At 34.6% G+C, this 27,893-nt stretch overlaps 3 protein-coding genes and 1 pseudogene across 3 annotated transcripts in view; 2 read left to right on the top strand and 2 right to left on the bottom strand.

Moving 5' to 3' along the window:
- The window catches only part of LOC134282003 (paired amphipathic helix protein Sin3a-like), a 41,106-nt gene extending 40,974 nt beyond the window's left edge, over positions 1-132 (top strand). The window contains exon 25 of the transcript XR_009995205.1: positions 63-132. The gene's annotated coding sequence lies outside the window, so the exon portion shown is untranslated. The remainder of the gene's footprint in view (positions 1-62) is intronic.
- LOC134282005 (paired amphipathic helix protein Sin3a-like) lies at positions 84-1,943 on the top strand. The gene is made up of 3 exons (XM_062764444.1): positions 84-246; positions 1,275-1,491; positions 1,624-1,943. Exons 1-3 carry the CDS (start codon positions 143-145, stop codon positions 1,900-1,902), a joined length of 600 nt encoding a protein of 199 aa, XP_062620428.1. The 5' UTR covers positions 84-142; the 3' UTR covers positions 1,903-1,943.
- Positions 1,944-9,639: 7,696 nt separating this feature from the next.
- On the bottom strand, positions 9,640-11,662 carry LOC134281999 (uncharacterized; annotated as a pseudogene).
- A 10,516-nt stretch (positions 11,663-22,178) lies between these two features.
- On the bottom strand, positions 22,179-22,571 carry LOC134281998 (uncharacterized). Its single transcript, XM_062764437.1, has one exon. The coding sequence runs from the start codon at positions 22,569-22,571 to the stop codon at positions 22,179-22,181; it is 393 nt and encodes a 130-aa protein (XP_062620421.1).
- Positions 22,572-27,893: the final 5,322 nt, after the last annotated feature.

The following is a 27,893-nucleotide window of genomic DNA, read 5'->3' as shown; positions in this document are numbered from 1 at the left end:
TGTTTGGTAAAGCATGGGTAGCTCAAGCAGTTTGATTAAAAATCTTAAACTATTTTTAACAGTTCAAGAAAGAATGTAAGAATGTAAGTTGACCTTTGAACTCCTGGACACTGACCATGAGCAGTCTGATGATCCAATAGAAATGGAGCGTTGGTATGAGTATGTAGAGAAGTACGTCTCCAAGGACGACACAGTGTCAGAAGACCTGAAAGAACACCTTAACCGTAAACCTGTCTTCTTACCCAGGTAATTTATTCACACACAGGCCATCTTTAAGAAATTGGTTGTCAACCAACTGACTAAAAATAACCTCAATACTTATTTAACATTCCAAGATACAATATTTTCTTCCTTTTTTTACCACTCATTCTGTCAACGGATATGTTGAAATCTCTGCAATTTCTTTTCCCCACCTACCGTACTTACCAACCTAACCCAATAGAGGAGGGAGGGGGGCAAACATGATATTGAAGGTGGACATATGTAGTTATATTAAGTGAGGTTATTTTCCCTAAACTAGAGGTCATATGTAAAAGACCACTAGGCAATCATGATGAGATTTAGAAATTGTTACTGTAAATACACTGTGTAACTTTTGAACCCAGGATTTTACCTAGAGTAAATTATTCATTATGAGGTTTTAAATTTGTATTCAAATGTATACATTCTTGTTGAAGAATTAAGTGTTTTATGACCTTGACTTCAGTTCATAGGTCAAAGGGATTTAGACAGGATTAAAATTTTGAAGGAAGGGCTAATCAATTATCTGAATACTGTTTTGTAACCCTGTAAATACATATACATGTGTGTGTCACATGATTTTGAATAAATTAAGAAAGACAGGAGAGGGTATTAAAATTGATAAAGTCATTACTTCAAAATTGTCAGCTCCTCAAAGGATTTTTTTTGTGTTCTGTTTTTGTGTAACCTAGGAATTGTATAGAAAGGGATTTTCCTTTGGACATGTTGTATGAATGAATAATGGTAAACAGGCAACATACCGTATATACTCGCCTATAAGTCGGTCCGCCTATAAGTCGGTTGTATTTTAAAAGGTTATATATCATAGGGACTGACCTCATATAAATCCATTCATTTTATAGCTCGCCTATAAGTTGGACATAGAGTTTTGGACCAGAAATTAACTCCCAAAAATCCAACTTATAGGCGAGTATATACGGTACATTGAAAGCCTACTTTGAGCAAAATTTTGCACTTTTTGCCCAACTCTTCTTTATATTGTTTTATATTATGAAATTACTCATCTGCTCTAGGAATGTGAGACAGTGGCGACTTCACCAGAAGAATCAGAAATCTCGGTCAGACACGGAGACAGAGGAAATCCCAGGGTCACCTAAACAATCTACAGAGGATATGGACATACTGGACAACACTGAGTGTAAATTTAACGTCAACTCATTCAAAATCGTGTACGTTGTTAATAGCGAGTACTACCTATACAAACGGACAGCTCTCACCAAGGCAAGGGAGGTAAGCATACAGAAATAATGACAAGTTTTATAACATGTATATTGTTTGTCATTCCTAAGATGATTTGCTATTAAAATTTCTTTCAAGCATTATCAATTACTTTTTAAAACAATTTATATTTTATCATTACAGTCACACAAGAGGGTTTCCGTAAAGCTTCATGACAAATTCTCCACCTGGATAAATCGCTGGAGGGAAGAAAATCTAACGGAAGATCAGAGGTCAGGGTGCGAGGATTGGCTTATGGGACGTACTGAGGATCTTGTGGCGTGCACCACCACAAAGGAGTCATGTGGTGCCGAGGATGCCACACCGTACTTCACCTATAACAAATACAAGGTGGAGTATGAATACGAGACCAAAAGTGAGGCAGGGGAACCAGCTGAACCCGTCAAAGAGACCACCAGTTAAGGAGGATACTATGAAGCTTCTTATAACAACTTTAGTTTCAGGAAATACTTGCATAAACTGATGCATTTAAAGACAGAGGAATGGATACAATTTAACAAAACTCTTTTTTCTATATCTTATAGGCCAAATTCATTCATTTACATAGGTTGACAGTTTGTAGACGATGATGAATTTCTATTTCTTAAAGGTTGCCTGTCATATAATCATGGGAATATTTAGATTTTATTTATACCTGCCTGTTTATTTCATGCCAACATGCAGGTTATTGCTGTGGAATTAAAAATGTCATCAGATCGATTGTATGTAATTGTATCCGAAACAAGAGATTTAATATACTGGACAAAAAAAGTTAAGGGTCATAAAATTAAACTTGTTTTACAATTATTGTATCATAGAAAAAAGAATGCAGTTTTAATTTCAGTATCATATTCTATATTTAAAAAGTGAAAATTAAGCATTGGATGTGATAAGTTAGTTTGAACACACGATACGAATTGTTCAGTATCGTCACTTAAGAATTCGACATGTTGAGTGTAGACCTGAAAATGAGATTTTTTTCCGAAGAGTCAAATTACGTCACTAAAGTGATTGCCAGTATTTTGTTTGACCTCTCCGCAAGGCCCTGCAGCGCAGACCCATGATGCCCGTCAGCCGTCCAAGGCTAGCCTGAGTGGTCTGCTGCCATTCCTCTTGCAATGCTGTCTGAAGCTCCCGTCGATTTTGGGGAAGTGTAAGATGAACTGAAATGCGTTGCTAAAGAATGTTCCAGGCATGATCAATTAACTTCAGGTCTAGAAAACGACTTGGTGGGTCCATACATTAAGTTGTTTCACTTTCCATTTACTCGTTTACCATTAGGACTCTATGAGGTCGAGCATTATCGTCCATTAAGATGAAATCCTCCCCCAGAGTACATGCAATACGTCTAACAATAGGATGAAGAATATCATTTCGGTATTTTAAACCTGTCAGGTTGCCTTCCAAAATGTGCAGATCAGTTCTGCAGTCAAAACTTATGCCTGCTCAAATCATCACCAAACCTCCATTTACTCTGTATTGCCCAGAAATGACACAATCAGCATATCTTTCCCCATTTGCAATCCAAACAAGTCTTCTGTCATCATGAATGTCAAAACAAAATCATGACTCGTCTAAAAAGAGAACAGAACACCAATGACGTTATTTCCAAATTTTTGTGTTCTGTTACCCACTGTAGTTGATTTCTGCGGCACTCTAATTTTAATACAGGACGTACGGCTGGTCGGCAAGCCTTGAGATTTGCTTCCTGAAGTCTGTTTTAAACTGTTTGTGTAGAAATCCGTCTGTCCGCTGCTCTCTGATGCTCAGTTTTAAGCTTAAGAGCACTTTGGAAGCCGTGCGTCTCAGCAAAATTGGTCAAATAACGATCCTCACGGACTGCCATACATCTTGGACGTCCCGGTAATAGCAATTTTGGACAATTTTCTGCCTATAAATATCGGTCCCATAACTGTTAATTCCGCTTTTGGAAAGATAAAGCCTCTCTGCAACGTGACGTCGCGTTTTACCATCTTCCAGCATCCATGCTGCCTTGAAGTGTTCGTCCATACTCATATGTCTCCTAATAGCGTCTTATCACCAGTTCTGGCCAGATATACTTAAATTTTCTTATGTTCACCAAAGAAAACCCTCTTTGATACTTTTATGTTTCCATTGTTCCACTTCCTTTTTTAACGCCACGTACTTTCTTGACCAATATGCCCCAAAACTCAATAAACACGTGTTACTTAAGAATTGAATCATGTAAATGACTTGTTTTTAAAACTACTTAAGCCTTGTTGTCACATAAATTCATGGGTATGAAACAATTATTCTTGTGTAAAAATATGATCCCTAACTTATTTTGCCCAGCTTATCTTAAAAGATAAAAGTTGTAAATAAGATTTTCGCTGTATATACATCTGTGTTATATAGAATAACCTTGTAGGTATACATATTTTTATTTTAATTCAGGAATGTGAATTTGATTACAGTTACATAGAGAAATACCTATTTCCTCAATAAAGTTTGTTTGTTGTATATGATCGTAAGATGACCGAGTTATATTTCACATTTTTTGTTGTATATTTTCATTATGTCATATATATGAGTCAATGAGTCAATCATTTATCATACTCCATGTCTTTGCATCTGACTTTGCAGATTGCATAGACACATTGTATATTTATTTATATTTTGTGAAAGTGATCATGTTTTGATAACATTTGCTATGTGCAACATTGAAGTTTTGGTTTTGTCCATGCCATGTTTATCAAGGTATGTAAAAAGCATTAATTAGAGCCCTGTTAACAACTGCAAAAATGTGACACACATCCTTTTTAATTAAGGCAAGATATGGGTGTGGTAATATGATCTCCCAATTCTTATTTTCATTGAAAATTATTTTTAATCATTTTTCACACTGTCTCTTAAAAACAAATTCTCGATTTTTGAATAGAGACTGCATGACAATAACGTTATTACATGTAATCCCTGGGATTGTAATTATATGACTGGGATATGATTTATACCTCTTATTATTGTAAAACATTGCATGTAAATAGTCATAAAGCTCTGATTTGCATTGAAGATTGTAACAAATGCAAATTGTAAGATCGAAGCTTTACATTTCTATTACATATTTCAATGTAATATTTGTGTCATTAAATTTTCCAAACTGGTCAAACAGATAATGTTATTATATATTACATTTATTTCAAATTACATTGTAATACTTTTTCACATTAATTTTTCTTTTTGGTCAAACTGATGCTGCCTTCTCATTTTCCTTAACTTGGTCATCTACTTTCATTTTGTTTGTCATCTACTTTCACTTTGTATATGTTTAGTGTAGAAAAATTGTATTAAGAGTAAAAAGTCTAAAATTGTGGTCTCTTTATGTTATTTGTGCACTTCACTCTGGTTGACTGACACAAAAATCTCAATATCCTCTGTTTTGTGACAAATTTCAACGAACTTTAACATGTGGGCATATGTTATACGCTAGCACAAAAATATGTAGGAGAATTCTTGAAAATATAGGCATATACCGTAAATTTGGAAATTTTTGCTGTAGATAAATTTTTAGCAAATTTGCGAGTTCATTGCATTCGCAAAAATATTTTTCTTAAAAGAAGGATATGGAAATAAGTATTCAATCTCAACGTCCATTAAACAAATATACAAAATAAGAGCAGAGCAAACACGGACCTCCGAAACATCAGAGGTGGGATCAGGTGCCATGGAGGAGTGAGCATCCCCTGCCGACCGGTCACACCCGCCGTGTGCTCGTTGTCATTATCAGGATATAACGGAAAAAATCCGTGGTTAATTCAGTGTCTAAATAATGGACTAACAATTGGTATGAAAAACGTCAGTCAGCATGTCATTCAATGATAAATTATATTTGCTGACAAGGTCATTGTATCGACCATAGAATTTACGAAATGATGACTTTAAACGAGACTGTTGATATTCTTGTTTCATCAACTTGCTTGTCAATAATTTACCTCGTTTAAGAAATTGTTCATACGTAGAGCATGCTCTAGCATATCGAATCAACTGAGATATAAATACTCCGTATGCAGGTGATGAAGGTATATTGCTGCATAAGTAAGGGAAGTTGACGATAGAAAAGTTAAAGTCATCACGTTTATCATATAGCTTGGTTTTTAGATTACCATTAGTGTCTTTTTCAAGTAAAATATCCAAGTATGAAGCAGAAGTGTCGGACTCTGTGGTATCTTTTATCTCAAGCTCACCAGGATATATCGTGTCGACGTAGGAATGGAAATTATCATTATTAATTGACAATACGTCGTCGATATATCTAAATGTCGAGTTGAAAGCCACAGCAAGTGTTTTCTTCTTTTCACGTAAAAGATTTTGCATAAATTCTGCTTCATATGAATATAAAAATAAGTCTGCTAATAACGTAGCGCAATTTGTACCCATGGGAATTCCAATAGATTGTTGGAATACCTGGTCTCCAAAAACCACATAGATATTGTCAATCAGAAACTCAAGCATCTTCTTGATGTCAACTTCAGTGTACTTATGTGTACAATCAGAATCTGTTTTAACAAAATAATTTTTCAAATGACCAATGACGAGGTAAGTAAACTTACGAGTTCCATTTTTGTTGAAGAAGCAGCTATCAATGATATCAAAAAGCCTGGATTTTAATTTGTCGTGGGGAATTGTTGTGTATAAAGTTGAAAAGTCGTAAGTTTTTAAATAAATCACCAATAAGAAAATGTAAACAATGAGTGGTCATTCGCAAAATTTTGAAACGTAAAAATTAATCAACAGCATTTTTACCCGAATTCGCAAAATTAAATCGACGTAAAAATTTCCAGATTTACGGTATATAACTGCCACAATTTGATAGGTTGAACCTTAAATGGAGATAACTTTCTTAGATTTGAAAAAAAGATAAAATAAAAAGTGTATACCTATAAGTTGTGCACCATTACATTAAGCTATTATGAATCTCAATGGAAAGATATGTATGCATCTGTGCTGAATTGGATTTGGCTTATAGCTTTTTCTCGTGTATTTTTCAATGAGTCTGATACTTTATATGTAGGTAAATATATCTGGAAAGATTTCGAAAACTATTGCAAGCAAATGCACTGAAATTTTAATTGGCTAATAATACCTGTGTAGATATATTGAAATACAAATGTAGTTTTTGGATGAAATATTCTATATCTATAATACCATATATCACAATAACGTAAAAGCATTGCCTAATTTATTGAAGCTTGTAGGGAATGGGGCATCATAAAATGGTGATGAAGTCGTTTGTGGACCAGTTATCCATAGAGGGAGGTTTATACATACCTGTTCTGTGTACTCTAAGACCAGGCCAGCAGGAAGCAATTTCATTTGAAGGGTGCACAGCCATACATTTTAAGTTTTCAACTACCAATATTATTTTCACAGGCAAAACATAATAAAACAAAAAAGGTCTTCAGACATTTTTATTCACAAACGAGCATACATTTGCTATATTTTCTTTAATATTCCTTCGGCCATTCAGATCATACCAGACTAAAAATGAAACTTAAGTTATGCAGACAATGTAAAATTAAATGATAAACTTATTAAATTTAAATGATTTGTGAGATTAAAATTTGTCTCCCTTGGATTTAATCCCCAAACAGAGACTGAAGTTAACTCTCAAGTAATCAATCTGTCACACAACCAGGAGGATTCACTGGTCAGTCCCGCCAGATGTCAGTAGTTCATCTTATGGGGAATATGTAAGTACTTGGGGGATATATATGTGCTGGAGAAATAAAGGGAAAAGCATATTGATTGAGATAGGAGGAACATTTTGTGCTGAGAAAGTACGTACGGTTGAGATTTACGTCTGAGGGTAAGGTAAGTTGGGGTTTGAATGTGTAAGTAAGTACAAAGACGCTCTTGTGTGGAAAATCTTTGAGAATATATCTCATTTTTAACTGTCAGGTTATTGTAGTTTGAGTGTTATTGAAGAACTATACTAAAGGTCACTTTTCGTTCTTTAATTCGAGAAACAATGATTCATCTGACTGTACCTAATTTAAGCTTACGTATACAAAGTATATATCTAAACGCTGGAATTCTGATGATTTAAATACGTCTGAAAAATTTTGCTTTGAAAATTGGTTAAGTTAATATTTCTGAGAATTATTGCTGTCTAATATCACCATCATCTGTTGTTCTCAGTGTTTAAAGTAATTTTCGCAAACTTTGCTAAAAGGGTTATATTGGCATGGGTGTTGATGATGCAGACAAGCAAATACCAAAACCAGCAAAAAAGAACGATAGAATTGGACATGTTGGATAAGGACAAATCTGCAATTTAGGGAAGATTATCAAAGGCCAAGCTTAAGGAGGAGAAGGTTGACCCCGAGATAAAAATGGAGGAAGAATCTGGTTAACGGCGACCAGGATGAAAACACTAACAACGAAGATATAGAGGATACATGTATATGTAGGAAGGATCTGGATATAACGAACAATATTCAATCTCAAAGTCCATATAACAACACAAAATAGGAGTAGAGCTAACACGGACCTCCGAAACATCAGAGGTGGGATCAGGTGCCATGGAGAAGGGAGTAAGCATCTCTTGCTGACCGGTCACACCCGCCGTGTGCTCATTGTCATGATCAGGAAATAACGGAAAATCCATCGTCAATTACGTGTATAAATAATGGACTAACAATTGGTATAAAAAGCGTCATTCAGCATTTGACTCAATGATAAATTGTATTTGCTGACATGGTCATTGTATCGACAATTGAACTTGTGAAATGATGACTTTAAACGAGATTGCTGATGTTCTTGTTTCATCAACTTGCTTCTCAACAATTTACCTCGCTTTAGAAATTGTTCATACGTACGAAAGGCATGCTTTTGCATTACGGATAAACTGAAATATAAACATTCCTGGAGATGGTGAAGAGTTCGCTGGACGGGAACCTAGAATCTTCACAGTACGAGGATCAGCTAAGAGAGATGTACGGTATCCATGCCTACATCGCCTTTACTATGCAGAATTTGATATAGAATCTTCTTGTCAGACAGGTGAGGAGATAACGGTTTTCATTTGATTCTCTATATCATTGTGTGGTGTGATATGCACTGTGAAATCACTTATTATACAAAATATACCCCATGCAACAAATTGTGGGAGGCACTAGTATAATGTTTTTGACCCGGCAGTCAGTCAGGCAGTCAGTCCGTTAGTCCTGATTTTGTCAGCGCAAATCCCAATAAAAAACAGATTTCGTCAAACTTTGTAGATATTTAGGAAACAATGTGTAGATCAGATGTGCTTATTGCCAGGAAATTCCAATTCCTTTCTTTTTATCCAGGAATTTTCGCGCTGTTAATTTTGGGGGAGCGTGGGGTATGTGAACTTGCTCACTTTTTCTTTTATTTTCATAGGGTTTAAGTTTTAATTTTTTCAAGGCGTGGGGAGACCCAGCATAAAATGTCATGTACATTTTTTCCAACAATGAAATCAAATCCTCACAAATCATTTTTTTTGCCCCCAAACATCGAAAATTTGAACCCATGAAAATATGTGATTTCACAGTAATTACTGTTTTACCATTGTATGTCCGTCCGTCTGTAACAAATTTTCGTCGCAGTTTTCTCAGCAACATGGTTTTTAGTAATTTATTGAATAACTATGTCTAACAATTACGATAATTTTTTATCATACAAAAAATGAATGTTAACTTTTTATGAATGATTTAGATTTTAAAATGCTACTCGATCCTTGTACATTTTGATCCAATTTTGATGGGACTCATTAAACAAGTAGATTACATTAAGAAAAACTGTTTTTGATTTTACAAAAGGCACCTTAAATTGAAATTTCTTTGAGACTCTATCAAAACAGTATTCAGTCACTTTTGGTCAGTTATAAATAAGACTTGATACACAGGTTGACTACACAAAGAAACATAATTATGTTAATTATTTTTTATTTCAACAGTGTTGTCTGTTTACTGTATTTTTTTAATACACATTTTGCTATTTTTATTTTCATCTGAGTCAGTGATATGCTTAACATTTGCTGCATAATAATTTTCAATTTTTAATAACACATGAATAAAGTTAGTGAAGTTTATCATAGTTTGTAGTAGGAGAACTAAATTTTATGATCTTAAAACATGCTAATTTTTCTTTAATGTACACACTGTCAATGTGTCTGGTTTTTTCGTCTTCTATATCAATCACTTAAACATTCAGTAACAATGAAGTATTTACATGTATTTGATTTTCTTCACTTTACCACTATTATACTCAGCCACAAAGATGTTGTCGCTAGTGTCTACACATAAACCATACGGACAGTATAGATCACAGTTAATGTAACGGAGGAACTGTCCATCCTGATCTAGGATGTGGATACAATGGTTCTTAAAGTCTGCTGTCAGGATATGACTCTGGCTGTCTGTTGTGATGCTGCGGGGATTAAATGATCCCTTGGTAGTAAAGGGGTGACCAGTGTATCTAAATCGGAGTTTTCCTTCTTGATTAACCACCACTACTGATTTAGCTTCATTGTCAGCCACACATATATCCAGGTTCCTGTTCTCACTGATGTATTTAATGCTACCAGATGAATACAGAGGTTTACGTTCACTATCAAACTGAATTGTCTGTTTCTCTCTGGAGCCAGAGAAGAGGACAACCTTTGATTGTTCATTATCACTATCCATGGTAACCAGGAGGTCACCAGAGAAGGTACTACAGATATTGATAGGTTTCCATCCCTGTAGTCTGATCACTTTCTGTATCTTTTTATTCTTCACTATGTTTACAGTTCTTGTATCAGGGTCAGTATAAACTAGATCTCCAATCCTTGTCACTGTTATGTCCTCTGGTATCTCCCCTGACTTGGTTTGGATTGACATCAGTAGTTTACCCTGGAGGTTGTAGAGTTTCATGATTTTGTCATCTCCACGTGTCCAGATTTCTTCATCGCTGAGACAGGTAACACTGCGTTGTCTACACCCAGTCTTTATGGTGGTGATGAGCTTTGGTTCATCAAGCAGTGGTTTGACTGAAGGAAAGGATACAGCTTCTAGTGTCTTCATTGTGTAGCCATGTTCTTCTGTTGTAATGGATAACGCTGACAGAAAACCAAACATTTGATTTAATTGGTCTGTGTCAATCTGATGAAGAGGGAAACTTGGTAATGAAACATTGACTTTAGGAGGTAACTTCTGGATTCAGCATTCCTGGATTTGTAAGCAGAGGTTAGAGAGACATCATTGGAGTCCAGCATTTTCCTCAGATCAAGAATACTCTGTTTTACTTCAGATATAATCTGTTTAATTTCGTTTTCCTGTTTATTTAGAGCAGCAAGGTGTTTAGTTTTCATCTCATCAATTTCAGATTTTCGTTTGTTCACAATTATGTTAATGTCTTTGTGCCAGCCTTTTCCTTGTTTGGTGGCAGCTGTTGTCAGTTTCTCACAAAGGTTTTCAAGGTTTACTTTTTCAGAGTTTAAATCTAATGTAATTTCTTCGTATGTTGGATAAATTCTTTTCTCTAGTTCTTCGAAGTCGTTTTCTAAATTCTTTGTTCTAGAGCTTAGTTTTTTCAGAACATTGGTAAATCTATGTCCATGGTGTTTATCAGAGGAGATGCAGATGGTACAGACAGGAATGTCACATTCATCACAATAAGATACACAGTAGTTCTCGGTATAGTTTGGACTTTTTGGATAAATATAAGAGGCATATTTTCTGTGTTTGTGTGGTACAACCTTGTGTCTTTGTGGTGAATCAGAAAGATGCTCCCCTACACAGGCCACACATAGGTTAATCTGTGAAGATCACAGCACTGTTCTATAGGAGGAACGCACGAACAACGCCACAGGGGGACGAGTGGCCATTGTCCACCAGCGGTCAGTCAAGGAGAGCGCTTACCAGAAAAAGGCCGAACAGTGCCACAGTGAGGAAAACTGCTTCAAGGTTGTCATTGTAAGTAAGAGAGAAGGGATAGCAACATTTCCTCGGAATGCTAAAATCTGTAGTATGTAGAGAAGTACGTCTCCAAGGACGACACAGTATCAGAAGACCTAAAAGAACATCTTAACCGTAAACCTGTCTTAATTCTTACCCAAGTAATTTATTCACATTCAAGACTTAATCTCTGTTGAGATTCTGTTGGGCTAAATATTTGGACTTGACGCCCGCAGATTCTGTGGACAGTCATTCACATTCATAATTCATATCTGGAGATTAGGTTCCAACTTCGGCTAACTATAACAGGAATTCTTCACCTAGACCACACTGCCGTTCACTTCAAATAAGTCGTTTGGTTGTTTATTTGACTCTCTGTTACTACTATTTCTACATTGCTTACCGTTTAGGCATGTAAATTCCAGCATAAAAATATTCACTGCAATCTCCTTCAAAATAGGGCTTCCATGACGGAATAGTTTACCTCCTCGCATAAAAGAGTTCCTATAATCTGCTTTTACCCTATGTGATTATGAACTAATGTCTACTATGACTATTGAGCATCACATGATGGGGGAGGTTGGGCATTAAGGTTGAAGAATTAAATTTTTCTGAGTTGTCAGTTCTTCAAAGGATTTGTTGTGTAACCTTGAAATTGTAAAGGAAAGAGACTTTTCTATGCAAAATTAGTAAACAGGCAAAAATCTTAATTATGTCATCTTCATTATATGTTGTTTAAAATCATAATAATTATGTTTTAGGAATGTGAGACAGTGGAGACTTCACCAGAAGAATCAGAAATCTCGGTCAGACACGGAGACAGAGGAAATTCCAGGGTCCCCTGAACAATCTACAGAGGATATGGACATACTGGACAACACAGAGTGTAAATTTAACGTCAACTCATTTAAAATTGTATATGTCGTTAACAGCGAGTACTATCTGTACAAACGTACAACACTCACCAAGGCGAAGGAGGTAAGCATACTGAAATAATGATAAGTTATTATTATAACCAACTATTATACATGTCATCTTTTATTTGAAATTTGTCAATTTGAAATCCATATGCAACGATTAATTTTCACGACTGAGGGTCATTGTCTACCAATATGGAGCAAAATAAATGGTTCGGGGCAGTGAATATTTGCGAATTTATGAAGGGCGTGAAATTCGCGAATATTTCTTGCACGCAAATAACAGTTGTTTTATAGTATTTTTGTCCTTTTAAATATTTTCTTTCAAACATTATCAATTACGTCTCAAAATATTTTAAATTTTATCATTACAGTCACACAAGAGGGTTTCCGTAAAGCTTCATGACAAATTCACCACCTGGATAAATCGCTGGAGGGAGGACAATTTAACGGAAGATCAGAAGTCAGCGTGTGAGGATTGGCTGATGGGACGTACTGAGGATCTGGTGGCGTGTACCACCACAAAGGAGTCGTGTGGTGCCGAGGACGCCACGCCCTACTTCACCTTTAACAAATACAAGGTGGAGTATGAATACGAGACCAAAAGTGAGGCAGGGGAACCAGCTGAACCAGTCAAAGAGACCACCAGTTAAGGAGGGTACAAATATAAGAAGCTACTAATAACAACCTCTTTTTCAGCAAATACTTGCTTTACCTTATCTGAAGATAAATTTATATAAGAGGAACATGAACTGATGCATTTTAAAAAAAGAGGAATGTATACATTTTAACAAAACTCTTTTTTCTAGACCTTGTATGATGTTTTTAAAGGGCAAATGCATTCAACTATTTGTCATTATTTACTTAGGTTGACAATTTGTGGACAATTATGATTTTTCATTTCTTTAAGGTTGCCTGTCACATAATCATGGGAATATTTAGACTTTATTTATACATGCCTGTTTATTTCATGCCATCATGCAGGTTATTGCTGCGGAATTAAAATGTAACCAGATCGATTTCATGTAACTTTATCAGAAACAAGAGATTTAATATATGATCCTAAAAGACAAAGTTGTAAATAAGATTTTCACTGTATATACATCTGTGTTATATAAAATAACTTTGTAGGTATACTTGTTATTTTATTCAGGAATGTGAATTTGTTTGCAGTAACGTAGAGAAATACCTATTTCCTCAATAAAGTTTGTTTGTTGTATATGATCATAAGATGACTGAGTTATATTTCACATTTTGTTGTATATTTACATTATGTCACATATATGAGTTAATGAGTCAATTATCTATCATACTCCATGTCTAAGCATCTAACTTTGCATGTTGCATAGCCACATTGTATATTTATTTATATTATGTGTAAGTGATCATATTTTGATAACATTTGTCATGTGCAACATTGAAGTTTTGGATTTGTCCATGCCATGTATATCAAGGTATGTAGAAAGGCGTCAATTAGAGCCCTGTTTACAACTGTAAAAACACATCCTTTTGAATCCAAATAGGTGAAATTCGACTCCATTTAGGCAAGATATGGGTGTTGTTAAATGATCTGCTAATTTATATTTTCATTGTAAATTATTTTTAATCATTTTTAACACTGTCTCTTTAAAATAACATATTTGATTTTTGAATAGCGACTGCATGACAATTACATTATTACACGTAATTTCTTGGACTTAAATTATATGACTGGGATATGATATATTCCTCTTATTATTGTGAAGCATTGCTTGTAAATAGTTATAAAGCCCAGATTGAAGATTGTAAGAAATGCAACTTGTAAGATTTTAGCATTACATTTCTATTAGATATTGCAATGTAAAATTTGTGTCATTGAATTTTCCAAACTGGTCAAACAGATAATGTTATTATATGTTACATTTATTACAAATTACTTTGTAATACTTTGTACATGAACTTTTCTTTTGGTCAAACTGATGCTGCCTTCTCATCAATCTTAAATTGGTCATCTACTTTCACTTTGGTGGTCATCTACTTTCACTTAGTTTATGTTTAGTGTAGAAAAAGTGTATTGAAATTAATATGTCTAAAATTGTTGTCTTATATGATTTATGCGCTTCACTCTGATTGACTGACACAAAAATTTCAATAACCTTGTTTATGAAAAATAAAAAAAACACATATTGTTCCGCTTGACGTTACTTTTAAGATAAATAATTTTGAAGCCTTATTCTTGGGAGAAAATTATCTCATTTTCTTCACTGATATTAAATTATAAGGAATGAAGCTTATTTCAACTTAAATTATAAGATATAAAAATCTTTTTTTCGCATTTTTATAAACCGGTTTATAAAGCATGAACTGCCCCAAGTTATGTTATATCGTATACTATAAGTTGAAATAAGCTTCATTTTTTAAATAATTAAATGTAGAACTTGGATTCGCCTTTTGGATACACGTGATTAGAAAGAAAATGGAAGAATATTTACTCACTTTATTCTTCATTTTTACTATGCAGTGTTTCAAGAGTAAGAATTTCTTACATTTCAATATTTTTTATGTCATCAAAAATTTTCATTTATTATGAATTAGTGTAAAACGCATTAAATTAATCACAGTGAATACACTAAAAATGAAGAAAGAAAGTGAGCAAATATTCTGCCATTTTCATCTAATTTCCGAAATCGCGTTAATTAAAAAGGAAAATCTAAGTTCTACATTTAAATATTTAATAATAAAAAATCTTTCTTAAAATCTTCATCTCAAGTACCAACTCACGCAATTACGGCCACTGAACAATAAGGCATATGAACTTGTTATTAAATATATCAGGTAGAATTGATCCAACTTTCTTAATTTTAACCTGAATGATTTTTTACATTACTTTCATGTAAATAAGTTGAATATGATTGGTCGAGATACATTTATTAAAAAACACTATTACCCGCTGAATAATGAAGCCACGCCTTCCAGCATAGCAACAGTCAACATTGCTTGACGACGGGTGATATTCCAAAAAATAGCGACTACGCAGAATTTATGCGCGCATGGTTCACTGTTATATGTTTTTGTATAAAAAAATTCAGTATAATATAATAAATATTGCATGTAGTTGAGTGTAACATTGAAAATTCCACCCCAAGAAAACCATTGTCAACCGAGGCAACCGATACTGGATTTTTCAATAGAGGCAACCGACACTTGATTCTTATTTTTCCTGTCCATAAAAAAATAAGATAATTTCAAAATTGTTGAATTTATTTCTATAAATGCATATATTGATACAAGAAGCGCAACACTGCTTTAACCGATAAAACATGACTATAATTTCAGCTAGTAAAAAAGTTAAAAATCTTATATACAATCTGTTTTCGTTGTTTGATCATTTATTTAAGGTAGACTGAAGCATTCTCTTTCTTTTGATTAACATGTTTGTGTCAAAAACAATAAAAAGGAAGGCTTTTGTTTACATAACAATACCAACTGAAGCAGCCTAAATTTACTCTTGTAAAGGAAATTTCATAAATCGGAAGTAAGTTAGGTTTTTTCACCTTAAGTTTCCTGTTCTTAAAACAGAATATCGTAGAAACGAATTATTCATATTTTAAAATGTAATATTTAAAGGTATGTGTACTTAGTATGGAATAGTTTTTTCGAGTATTTGAGTATTTCACTAACCAGAAAATCAATCTTTTAAATGTTTTATGCAATATTTACAACTTGAAGAAAACTAACAGTGTGGTGCTTAAAGTGTTTCACGTTTACACATTATTGAAGAAAAATTAAATCTAGCTTTCAAACTTTAGGGCAAAATCCCTCTGCTCCACATTTCACGACTTTTTTTTAAAATTCCAAACATTGATTTTCAGCAACGACTATAACAATAAATTCAAATAGAAAATAGTTTGAGGTATGAAGCGTTGCTTACTTTTTCAGAAATGAATAATATGTCAAATAATGATGTGAAGAAAATTTGATATGGTCATAAGAAAGATCAATTATTTCTAGTCTCACAATTAAATTAGAAATATGGAGTAAATATAAAAAAAACAATATTTACTCTAATACATATCTAATTCCCTTGAGAAAGCATACTGAAGCGATGCTTTTTAAATCAGAATATCAAATTGTTTTCTGTGCATGTAAAATAAAATGCATCCATAGCCAAGAGTTATCGTTCCATTATCGCCCTTGAAATTCTTTTTTAATGAAATAAAATTTTATTTAAATGTTTATAAACAATTATGCAGTTGTAATTTCTGTACAATGAAAAGACTTACACGTTTAGAGATAGATTTTTTTTTCTATTTACTCCGTTTAAAGGAACTGAGTATATATGTTTTATGTAAACTATGAAAAATAATTAATAAATATACTATCAATCATGAATCCACTACAATAATTTTTTTCTTGACAGCGTCCAAACCCACACGCCATGAAGACTAAAGCAGTTTGGGGGATAAAAGAAAGTAAATGTTTTGTCACACCAACAACATTGGCCAGGTCTTCACTCTTTGACTTGTATCATTTTCAAAACTTGAAAAAAAAAACACTTTTTCAGAAAGTAGAAACAAGTTAAGGAAATCATAGGATCTGTCGTATTCTACATGTAGTATACAAAGGGCTTTACTCAAACAAGTATTTTAAAAACAATCCAAAATAGGATAAAAAGGTGACATACATGAGTTTTATAAAAAATAATATTTCATATTTAGTGAAATCATTAAGGCTAAATTATTTTAAAGCGATTTTTGTTGCTTTCCGGGCACCGAGAACATTATTTATTGAACAGCCTTCGTATGAACAGAATAACACTAGGTTTCAAGATTCAATTTATTATGTTCCCCAAACACAGTTTGAGAAAATATTGTTTTTACTCTGTTACTTACTATTATTATGTCGCCCCAAACGAAGTCGGGGACGACATATTGATATTTTACGCATATTTCTTTTTATCCAGGCTGTTTCTCGGAGATGGCTGGGACAATCTTCCTGAAACTTTCCTCAAAGGACAATCACTGGTTTCAGTTTTGCAGTGAGGTCGTTCAATTCCAATATGTCTACCGTTGCCATGGAAACCTGTAAAAAGCAACAAATTTTGTCCGCGAGTGTTCTCTCTGGTCCCTTAAACGTTCGTCATGAAACTTTTCTTATTTTAATGATTTGTATCTGTAGTTGTGGGATTCACATTAAAAATTTTCAAATAATCAATTATTGCCATGGAAACCAGGGGAAAGTTAAAATTTTCTAATTTCGATTTTCTCAATAACTACGCAAGTAATCGTTTTTAAACTTTCAATGTTTATTCCTCGCAATGTGTCAAAGTGATTTCTACTTTTAAAATTATTGTAATGAGTCGCTCACAGTTGCCATAACGAAACAGAAAATAAGGTTAAGATGTACGCATGTGTTCTCCAAGGTCTAGGTCGAAGGGTCAAAGTTCTTCGTATCCAATAAAAGTTCTTTCTTTTCACAATGATTACATATTTGAAATACGAAAGCCCTAGCCCTTACCGTTCAAACGTTATGGCTAAGGTACTATGTTCAAGACGAAACCCCTCCCCCTTTTGAAGCGCACAGCCAGGTAGAAAACACAGATATACCATATACAATTTACAAGTAACGTTTTAAAAGTTTCATTCATAAAATTCATTATTCATTCTCCTTCTGTTTTTTCTCTTGAATTTATAATTATTTTTTTTTTGTCTATATAAAAAAATATCGATTGTCAGCTGCATTTATTCCCAGATAGCAATACATAGTTAGGCCAACGTTGGCCTAATTTTTTTTTCCAACGTTGACCCACGGTAATTTTGCTCATCGTCCCAACGTTGGTCCAACATGTTGGCATATTGTTGGGCTAACGTAGGTATAATTGTATGACAACTAACAACCAACATTAATAACTGGTTAGGTAGGTTGGCCCAACGTTGGCCCTTTGTTGAAATTCAGATGGCATATTGTTGGGCCAACGTAATATCAGTGTATGTCAACTAACAACCAACCTTAACAACTGTTTGAACAGGGCTCACTTCCTTTTTTATAGTCCTTTTGTTGTATTCCCGCTCTTTTTCCGTCCCTTCCTCGCCTCCAGTTTTCTTCATCTTGATCTTTGTCATACGTACAAATACTTTATACACTTCTTTATGCATTGTCTTCGATTTCATTGTTATTTACATGTACCACCACAACATTTGTTTTCCTTGCAGTCTCTGACTGAATTTCTTTGTTACAATCGTGTCTGTAATAAACAGTTAAGAATTAGATAGATAGAAACAACTTAATTAAAAGATGTTATTTAATCTTAACTTACAGTGCTTGTGTGCAAAAGCATGACAAGAATGAATTCCGAATCAATTTTAACAGTTAACCTGAATAAATAAGAATGAATATACTTACATCGCTTCTAAATGCAGCAGTATAAAAAGTGTATAATCCACAAATTTAAATTTCACTTCTTTCTTGACCCGCATTATCACCACCTGTGAGCAATTGAATCTGACAGCTCATTCCACAGTTTGGTCACGTGAAAGCAAACGCCTAACTTTTGTTTCAATTTAATTATAAAGCTGTGTCATTTTGATTTATGTATATGTAGGCTTCATTCACATCCTGTTCCTGAGAATGTATTCAGTCTTCTCTAAATTCTCATAAATACAACGCTCATGAAAAAGATCATAATTTCAAGGGTTTTATTTCAAATAAATAATCATGCATGTGCGCAATTCAAAAAACACTCTTTGGTGCTGCTGTGATCACTTAAGTTAAAATTTAAAAGGTTGAATATATCAGATCTAAACAAAAACAGTCATCCAATTAAAAGCTTGGACATAGAATGTCAGCAGCTGAAATTTACACCATCTATAGATGACAGTATGGGCCAGCGTTGGTCCAATATAAATATCCCATCTTTGAAACACCTAAACAAAAGAACACTCGTGCTAACATCGGACCAACATACTACAATGTACCACCAAATTGATAAGACATTTTTTGGGGGTATATTACAAACAATGGGCCAATATACTACTACCAATTTGATAAGACACTTTCTTTAAGTGTGTATAACAAACATTGGGCCAACGTCGGGCCAACATACTACTACCAATTTGATAAGACACTTTATTAAGGATGTATTACAAACATTTAACCAACGTTAGGCTAACATACTACTATCAACTTGATAAGACACTGTTTTTAAAAGGGTGTATTACAAACACTGGGCCAACGTTGGGTCAACATACTACTACCAACTTTAAAAGACACTTTCTTTAAGAGTGTATTACAAACATCTGGCCAATGTTGGGCCAACATTCTACTAACAACTTTAAAAGACACTTTCTTTTAGGGTGTATTACAAACATTGGGCCTACAACTGTACGTTGCGCCAACATACTACTACCAACTTTAAAAGACATTTTCTTTAAGAGTGTATTACAAAGAGTGGGCCAACGTTAGGCCAACATCAACATCTCTCCTTCCGTGGGAAGTAAAGTGAATGGAATGTGCTAACGTTGGACCAATGTGGGGCAAACATAGGAATTCTGTCATGGTCGAGAAGGTTGGCATGGTGAAATTGGTCCAACGTTGGCCCGACGTTGTTCCCCCAACGCCAACCATACAACTTTTGCCAATGTTGGCCCAACATAGTCTTGCTATCTGGGTTATCATTTTGCGTTTTCTTGTATATCTATTACTTGTATATTATTCATTTCATTAGATAGTGCAAGTATAAATTAGAAAATTGGTACTTCATTTCCATAGTTTTTATTCATTCATAAATCCTTGGATCCGCTCCTGCAGGTGCACGAAGCCTTGATCACCACTGTATACAAAACATTCATCTCGCCGGAAATGTTCATGATTCCGCTAAACTGAGAAAATTTAGACATGATTTTTCATCTCATAACAAACATCAGCTCCGTGCAATGCAGAAATGCTCGAATTGAAGGTGGCATGTCAGATTCGTTTTCCGGCAGAACCTCTAAAATGAAAGTGAAAGTAGGAATATTTCAGAGTTCTCACTAGAGTTATTATACGCAAAATAATTTGGCTGATCTTCTTAATAAATTACACTTGCCAAGCTTTTTTGGTAGAAAATATACTGCCAATTAACAAGTATGAGGCTCAGTTCAGTACATCTGCCCAATTTTTTGTATGCATGTCTGCATATTTAGGAACTTGTAATTTTTTCCTGCACTATTTTCTTCTCCTACAGAATCTAAAATTAATTAAAGGGATGTACCCAATTAAGGTCTTCCGTTTCCAACGAAAAGGACTGATACGACTCGATGGTTGTCCAAGCTTAGCTAATGGACCATTGGTTTAGTGATGATAAAAATGAAAATCTTGTCCTGTACGGGGCGACATATGCTATTGCTTGCAATTTCAAACGTCCTAGTTCTTTTTTTCTTCGTATGTCTTCTCCGGTACTTTTTTGTCCGCAAGTGTTCTCAGTGACTGTTCACCCAACTAAGTTAAACTTTTTTACGGTTAATAGGTGAGTTGTGTAGGTGTGCTGAACGAAGGTCATTTTGCGCGCATATGCATGCACGTGTGGGCGCGTGAAGTGAGTGAAATGACTGTTATATTTAATTTAGCCATAACTTTTACATTTTTTATGAAATGCTTTGAAACTCATTGCATGAGGATATATTGATAGTGTTAATATAATGACACTGTCAAATTAGTACGAACTCACGCGCGTGCACGTGCGCTTTGCTCTGATTGACTGAAACTAAAATCTCATCTAGTTTGTTTTTTGAGGAAACCCTTTGAAATTTTGAAAATAGTCATGCATTAGGATATTCTACAATATGATATAGATTTTTTTTTCATGAAATCACGGGCATGCACATGTGCTGCAATCTGATTTGCTGAAACTTTGAATGGCTATATCTCCTTTATTTGTTGACAAACTGCTTTGAAATTTAAAACATAGTCATGCATTAGGGTAACTTACAATATGATCTAGAAAAAAATCTTGAAATCACGTGGATGCACGTGTGCTGCAATCTGATTGGCTGAAACTTGAAATGGCTATAATTCCCTTGGTTTTCAACCATGCAAACAAGATGGGATTTAGAACATAGATAGATATAAGGGCCTCCTACAAGAAGGTATGGTCATCATGCACGTACACGCACGTGCGTGCATTTGGCACGAGTGAAATTAAAAATACACTTGAATGAGTGATTTTTAATACTGTTTGACTAAATGCTTTCAGTATTTTTTAGTATATTTTAATATATAGACAAGATTATATGATCATTATGCACGTGCATTCACATGCATTCACATGGGCACGCGTGCAATGTTATAATTTGAATATAATTGCTATCCTTTTGGGAAAACGTTGTTAAAGTCAAAAATGCACAGATGTTGTCATATTTAATAAGGCTCACAGGGAATATGGCACCAAAAGGGAGTTGTGGAGCGTTTGGGGAACATCTGTAACGGTTCCCGTTACAATTAGCACTAGTTCATTGTTGTTTGCAGGCATATTTTAACAGTAAAGGTCACATGCTTGTAATGATCTTTGTCGTCTTGTATATCAGTCTTAGAAACTTTTAATGACAATACAGGATTAACATGTATTTGATTTTTTTCACATTACTAATTTTATGTTCAGCCACAAAGAAATTGTCTCTGCTATCTACACATAAACCCCATTGATCGTGTAAATCACAGTTACCAAATTGAATGTAATGAAGGAAATGCCCGTCCTGATCTAGGATGTGGATACAGTGGTTGCTAAGGTCTGCTGTCAGGATTTGACTCTGGCTGTCTGTTGTGATGCCGCATGGTTTAAATTCTCTTCTGGTAGCAGGTTGATCACCAATGTATCTAAATCGGAGTTTTCCTGCCTGATTGACAACAACTACTGCTTTGCCTGTATTGTCAGCCACACAGATATCCAGGTTCCTTTTCTCACTGATGTATTTACAGTAACCCGATAAAAAAGAGGTTTACCGTTGTCATCGAACTGAATGGACTGTTTTTCTGTGGAGATTCTTTTTGATTCTTTCTCATCATCACTGATCATGGTTACCAGAAGGTCATCAGAGGAGGTACTACAAACACAGAGCGCTTTCCATCCCTTTACTCTGATAACCTCCTGTATTTGTTGATTATTCACTATATTTACAGTTCTTTCACCATGAGCAGTGTAAACTAGATCTCCACTACTTGTCACTGCTATATCACGTGGATTGTTGCCATATTTGGTTTGGAATGACTTGAGTAGTTCACCCTGGAGGTTGAAAAGATTCATTATTTTTCCTTTCCACATGTCCAGGCCCCGGGATCATGAAGCAGACTTAGACTTATGTCAAAATTTTAAATTACTATAAAATCTTTAAAACTTCTTAAAGGAAACTCATAATTTGCATACAACAGCAGACTGATGATACAAAATCGGAAAGCATTTTCATTTTTGTTTGCTTGACCTCTAAAAAATTTCAGCATCTAAAACATTTTTTGACTTTAGCTTAAGATGCTTCATGATCCCGGGGCCAGATCTCTACATCACTGAGACAGGTACTAAGGTAGCACTATATAGTATTCTATACCCTATGCGTATGGTGCTCATAAGCTCTGGTTCATAAAACAGTGGTTTGCCTGTAGGACAGGACATGGCGGCTTCCGTTTTATTCATAGTGTAGTGAGGCCTTTCTTTTGTAATGAATATAGCTGACAAAGAACCAAACATTTGATGAAGCTGTTCTGTGTTAATTCGATAAGGAGAGAAAATTGGCAATGAAACATTCATTTTAGTAGGGAAACTTCTGAATGCATCATTCCTAGATCTGTAAGCGTAAGCAGAGGTTAGGGAGACACCATTAGATTTCAGTATCTTTTTTAAATCAAGAATACTCTGTTTTACATCAAAGATGATTTGTTTAATTTCCTTTCCCTGTTTATTTAGAACCGATAAGTGTTTCTTTTCATCTCCTCAATTTCAGATTTCTGTTTGTTGTCTTTGATGTTAATTTTTCTGTGCCACTCTTCTCCTTGTTTGGTGACAGATGTTTTCAGTTTCTCATAATTATTTTTGAGGTTTTCTTTCTCGGTATTTAAGTCTAATGTAATGTCATCGTAAACAGGACAGATTTGTTTTAATTTCTAATTTTTCCAAATCATTTTATAAATCCTTTTGTTTCGAACTTATTTTTTCTAGAACATCCGTAAATTTATGTCCATGGTGTTTATCAGAAGAGATGCAGACAGTACAGACAGGAATGTCGCATTTCTCACAGTGAAGATCACAATGTTTCGTTGAATGGTTTGGACAGTCTGGGAAATTATAGATATAGAGGTTCTGTGTTTGTATGGTACAACATTGTGTCTTTGGGATGAATCAGAGAGATGCTCCACTACACAGGCTTTACACAGGCTAATTTGACAAAGTTCACAATGACTCTGTAGTGCTGCTCTGGCCAGGGGGTCCATAATAATCTTTTCCTTAATGATAAAGGTTAGATGGCTCTATAAAACAAATAAAATATGTCAAGCATATCACTTTGTTCAGCAGCAAATCAGCTGCAGCAGTCTCGTTTAGAGTCATCATTTCCTAAGTTTTATAGCCGATACAATGACCAATTTATTTTTGATTCAACTGACTGATGTTTTTCGTACTAATTGTTAGTCCATTATTTATACACTAAACTGACCAAGTTTTTTCTAGTTATTTCCCAGTCATGACAAGGAGAAAATGGCGGGTATGACCTGTCGGCAGGAAAAGCTCACTCCTCCATGGTACCTGTTCCAACTTCTGATGCTTCGGAGATTCATGTTTGCTCTGATCCTATTTTGTATTGTTTACAGGACTTTTGAGTTGGAATACTGTTAGTTATCTCCACATGTTTTGTTCAGTATTTTATTATTTATTCTTGTCACAATTTAAATAACACAAGGATACTAATTGTGCTTAAAACCAATAGAGGCATTTCGTTCTTCTTTGAATTTCAATCGATTTTTCAAAATTAAATAGAAATTAAATTTCACGAAAAGAGAAGAAATTCTACTGTTACCAGTTTTCAAGGAGTATGGATACATGTAACAACATTTTAAATTACGAGGCCTAGGGGTGATCAAAAAGTTAAACGAACAAAAAGCGAACTTATTGAATTTCTTCCAAAAAAGAATTTTTACAGAGTTTCAGTGTTTAAAATGTTTCAAAGTAGTTAAAATGTTTCAAAATAGTCCTTATCAATTTTAATGCGCATCTGCAACCATGCGCGGATCACGTGATATAGGCGCTCACGTGACATGCTCCTTCGAGTTCTGTCACAGAAGCTTTAACTTTTTGTCGACTCTTATATTTCTTACCATGCTAGTTATTTTTTGCAACAAAAACAGTCCATTTATCAGAAATGGCCCTATTTTTAAAAAATAGTAGGGGCTGAAAATGATATCCTTTTGCAGAATTAGCATGGTGACCATCAAAACCCAATCCTCTGCCTTTTGAGTGCCGTTTATTTTATGTGGATAAATTATGGCTGCCTTCACGTTATCATATCTGATATGTTTATAGCCTAACGTAAACGATATTTAAGGGATATGATATTTAAATTATTGTAAAGATATTCATCTATTTTTCTAACTGAATGTTGGCGATCTTTCATTTCAAATTGCTTATCAAAGGACACGTCTCTTTCCCAGTTTGCTTTCACTGGGCAACAGAATAAACATGATTTTTAAACACCTCCCTTCCTTCACTTTTAAACAATCAATCCCATTATTGACAACACTTCTGGCAAGTCTGTTGTCTTCACAAACTGTCTACAAATTATTATAAACTTCTACATAGGAATGTCCAAGATATACGTTTAACTTTACAGCCTTCCGTTTTTCGAATACGACTGAGTCATCCATGTTTTGTCACAAGTGATCCACATTATGACGTCATTGACATTGTAACGTCACAAACACGGGGCAACACGCTCCTTTACATATGCTATTTATAGAACGTGTGTATGTTTCTGCGTGTTTCAAATTTCATTCTGATCTGAATCGTGATTTTGTAAATACAGAGATAGGTCGCGAACTTTTTGATCACCCCTCGTATAACAGCAGGCTTAGCGTCAAAAATCCAATCTTTGAAGAATTAATTTAAATGGTAATATCAAAGATATATACTCCAGTAGTGTTGGATGAAAAATAAATATAAAACGTTAAATTTCTAAATTATTGAAAACCCTTTAATTATCAAAGTCTCAGGTTGAATAATGTAATGCATTTGATATCCCACGTTTCTACATCTTATATTTCTTATTAAATTTTGTTAACATCAAAAACCTTTCAGGGGTAATAACTCATGTATAACTCCTAAATTGCCCTCTTTGCTGAATAGAATTTATATTATCTTCTAAATATTATATTTAAGCTTTAATTGTTTATATAAGTAAACAATCAATGTGAAAAGCATCAACATGTTATTTTCTACCACATTGCGATATTACAAGTATTGGAAATAACCAAAATTCTTGTTTATTTTTAACACATTTTTTCATCATAGATTAGTAATAGAAAAAAGTTATTGCCATAACTACCGGGGTATCACATATAAAATAATTAAAAGAAAAGAAAGAATTATTACGTTTCCTTTCCCTGTTGCGTGACATACACTCTCTAGAACCATATCCTAATTAGGTATTATATAGCAAGCGCAAGCGAGCTCAATAGACTAACGTGTATGAACAGAGGAAATTCGGATTGAATTCTGTACATACGTCAGCCAAATTTCTCTGTACAACATTCCTAGAATTCCTGCACTACCCAATGTCCTTTGCGTGAATAAATAAAAAAAAAATAAAAAATTAAAGGAACATTGTTTCTAACCGAAATCTTAACGAAATGATTTTGCCTTACCTTATTCAAAAAAATACCCCCATGCCACAACACCGGCCTTTACCTTGCCTTTCGGAAATGATACAAATGACGTCACCGAAAACTTACGAATTTTGACGAAGTTATGTCGGTTATTTCCGTGAAACTCGGCTAAAACATAGCAACAACTTACATGAAAAGAACGATTTAATGCAATCTCTTTTCCATTAAACTAGCTTTTGCGTTCTAAGTCAACAGAACTTTTTATCTCATTCTGACGTCAGACTTTTGTCACTTCAACGGTTCGGGTATTTCCGATTTTGTCGGAAACTTCCGAGAATTTTCGAATCTTGATCCCGATGCTTGGGAAATGATATCTTTTTGTTGTTTTGTTTTATTCTTTTTGCTATCTTTTTCTTGAATGATAGACACTACATGTGTAGGTTTATGATAGTAAATAAACTGCGCTCGCCCCAACGGTCACACCGTAAAACATATTATAGCAATATACTAAAGTGGACTGCAGTAGGGAAAACTTTATTCTGACTATCCAATAGTATGATTAAACAAGAGGCTCAGGGGCCCTATAGGTCACCTGAGTATTATGTAACTTTCCAGAAATTGAATTCGGTTTGTCTTGCTGGTTCACCATTCATGATAGCTCAGTAGGTAGAGCGCTCGCTCCGTGATCGAGTGGTCGTGAGGGTAGACAGACTACTTGGCCCAACGACACCTCGGCCCGTGCTGGTTGACACCTCGGCCCTGACAGGTCGGCTCAAAATCATAGACTTTGTTGTTATTACAATGCAACATTATACATTATCAATATTTATTAGCCATTTTAAAAAAAATGTTTGGTTGCCCTCTCCGGACTGACTGACTAAAATTGTCCACTGCAGTCCATTGTACCTTAGAATTTATTAATAATAACGTGCAAACAAATCGGTGTACATGTACACAGAAGTTTATGTCATTGTCCACAAGATTGATTGATTTGTTTATTTTTGATACATATATATATATATATTTTACTGTTTGGTTTTAAAAACTCATATTTTTTTCAAATCAATTCAATAAAATATAACAATGGTTTCTTAAAAGCTGGAACTATTTATTAACAGCTTCACGTAATAAACTCCTCATAGTCACCACCCCCTATGACATGCGCTCTAAACTTCAAAGGATGCACTGCGTGTTCTTGATTGTTTGTTTATTAATAAGCACTTATAATCAAGTTACTAATGGATTGTTTTTCTTTAATTACCGTCAAATTGCCGTTTTGGAAGATTGCAAATGTATCAAATTAATTTTCTTTTGCATTTCATAGATATATATCAGCATAAATAGTAAATATATCTAATTTAAATGAAATATTTTTGTTTGGGCCGAGCAGTCTTTTATGTGAGCCGAGCTGTCTTTAAATTTGGGCCGAGCCGTCGGAGCCGAGGTGTCAATGGGCGGAGGAATCGTTGGGCCGAGGTGTTGTTGGGCCGAGCAGTCTGACATTCGTCGTGGGTTCGTATCTCAGCCGCAACTGAACTTGTCGATAAAATGGGCAGCAACTGTTCCTTCGCAATGCGCTCTGCACATTGAAGTGAAAGTTGCGGGTCCTTCGGATGAAACCTTAAAAACCGAAGCCCCGTGTCAGTGGCAGGCGTTGGCACGATAAAGATCGATCCCTCACTGCTCAATGCCCTGAGTTCCGAGTAAAGACCAAAATTTGAAGCCCTTTCCCGGCATACGGTGACGTCTTCATATGAGTGAA

The sequence above is a fragment of the Saccostrea cucullata genome, unplaced genomic scaffold, assembly GCF_032062105.1.
Source record: "Saccostrea cucullata isolate Sc308-1 unplaced genomic scaffold, CSIRO_AGI_Scuc_v1 ctg1876, whole genome shotgun sequence".
NCBI lineage: Eukaryota > Metazoa > Mollusca > Bivalvia > Ostreida > Ostreidae > Saccostrea > Saccostrea cuccullata.
This window is presented reverse-complemented; position numbering and strand designations above follow the sequence as displayed.

Excerpts from the sequence above, each read along its gene's own strand:
- LOC134282005 (XM_062764444.1), top strand. The coding sequence starts at position 143 with ATGGAGCGTTGGTATGAGTATGTAGAGAAGTACGTCTCCAAGGACGAC. Across the intron at positions 247-1,274 it reads AAACCTGTCTTCTTACCCAG|GAATGTGAGACAGTGGCGAC; the intron begins GTAATTTATTCA and ends CATCTGCTCTAG. Across the intron at positions 1,492-1,623 it reads CTCTCACCAAGGCAAGGGAG|TCACACAAGAGGGTTTCCGT; the intron begins GTAAGCATACAG and ends TTATCATTACAG.
- LOC134281998 (XM_062764437.1), bottom strand. The coding sequence starts at position 22,571 with ATGAATCTTTTCAACCTCCAGGGTGAACTACTCAAGTCATTCCAAACC.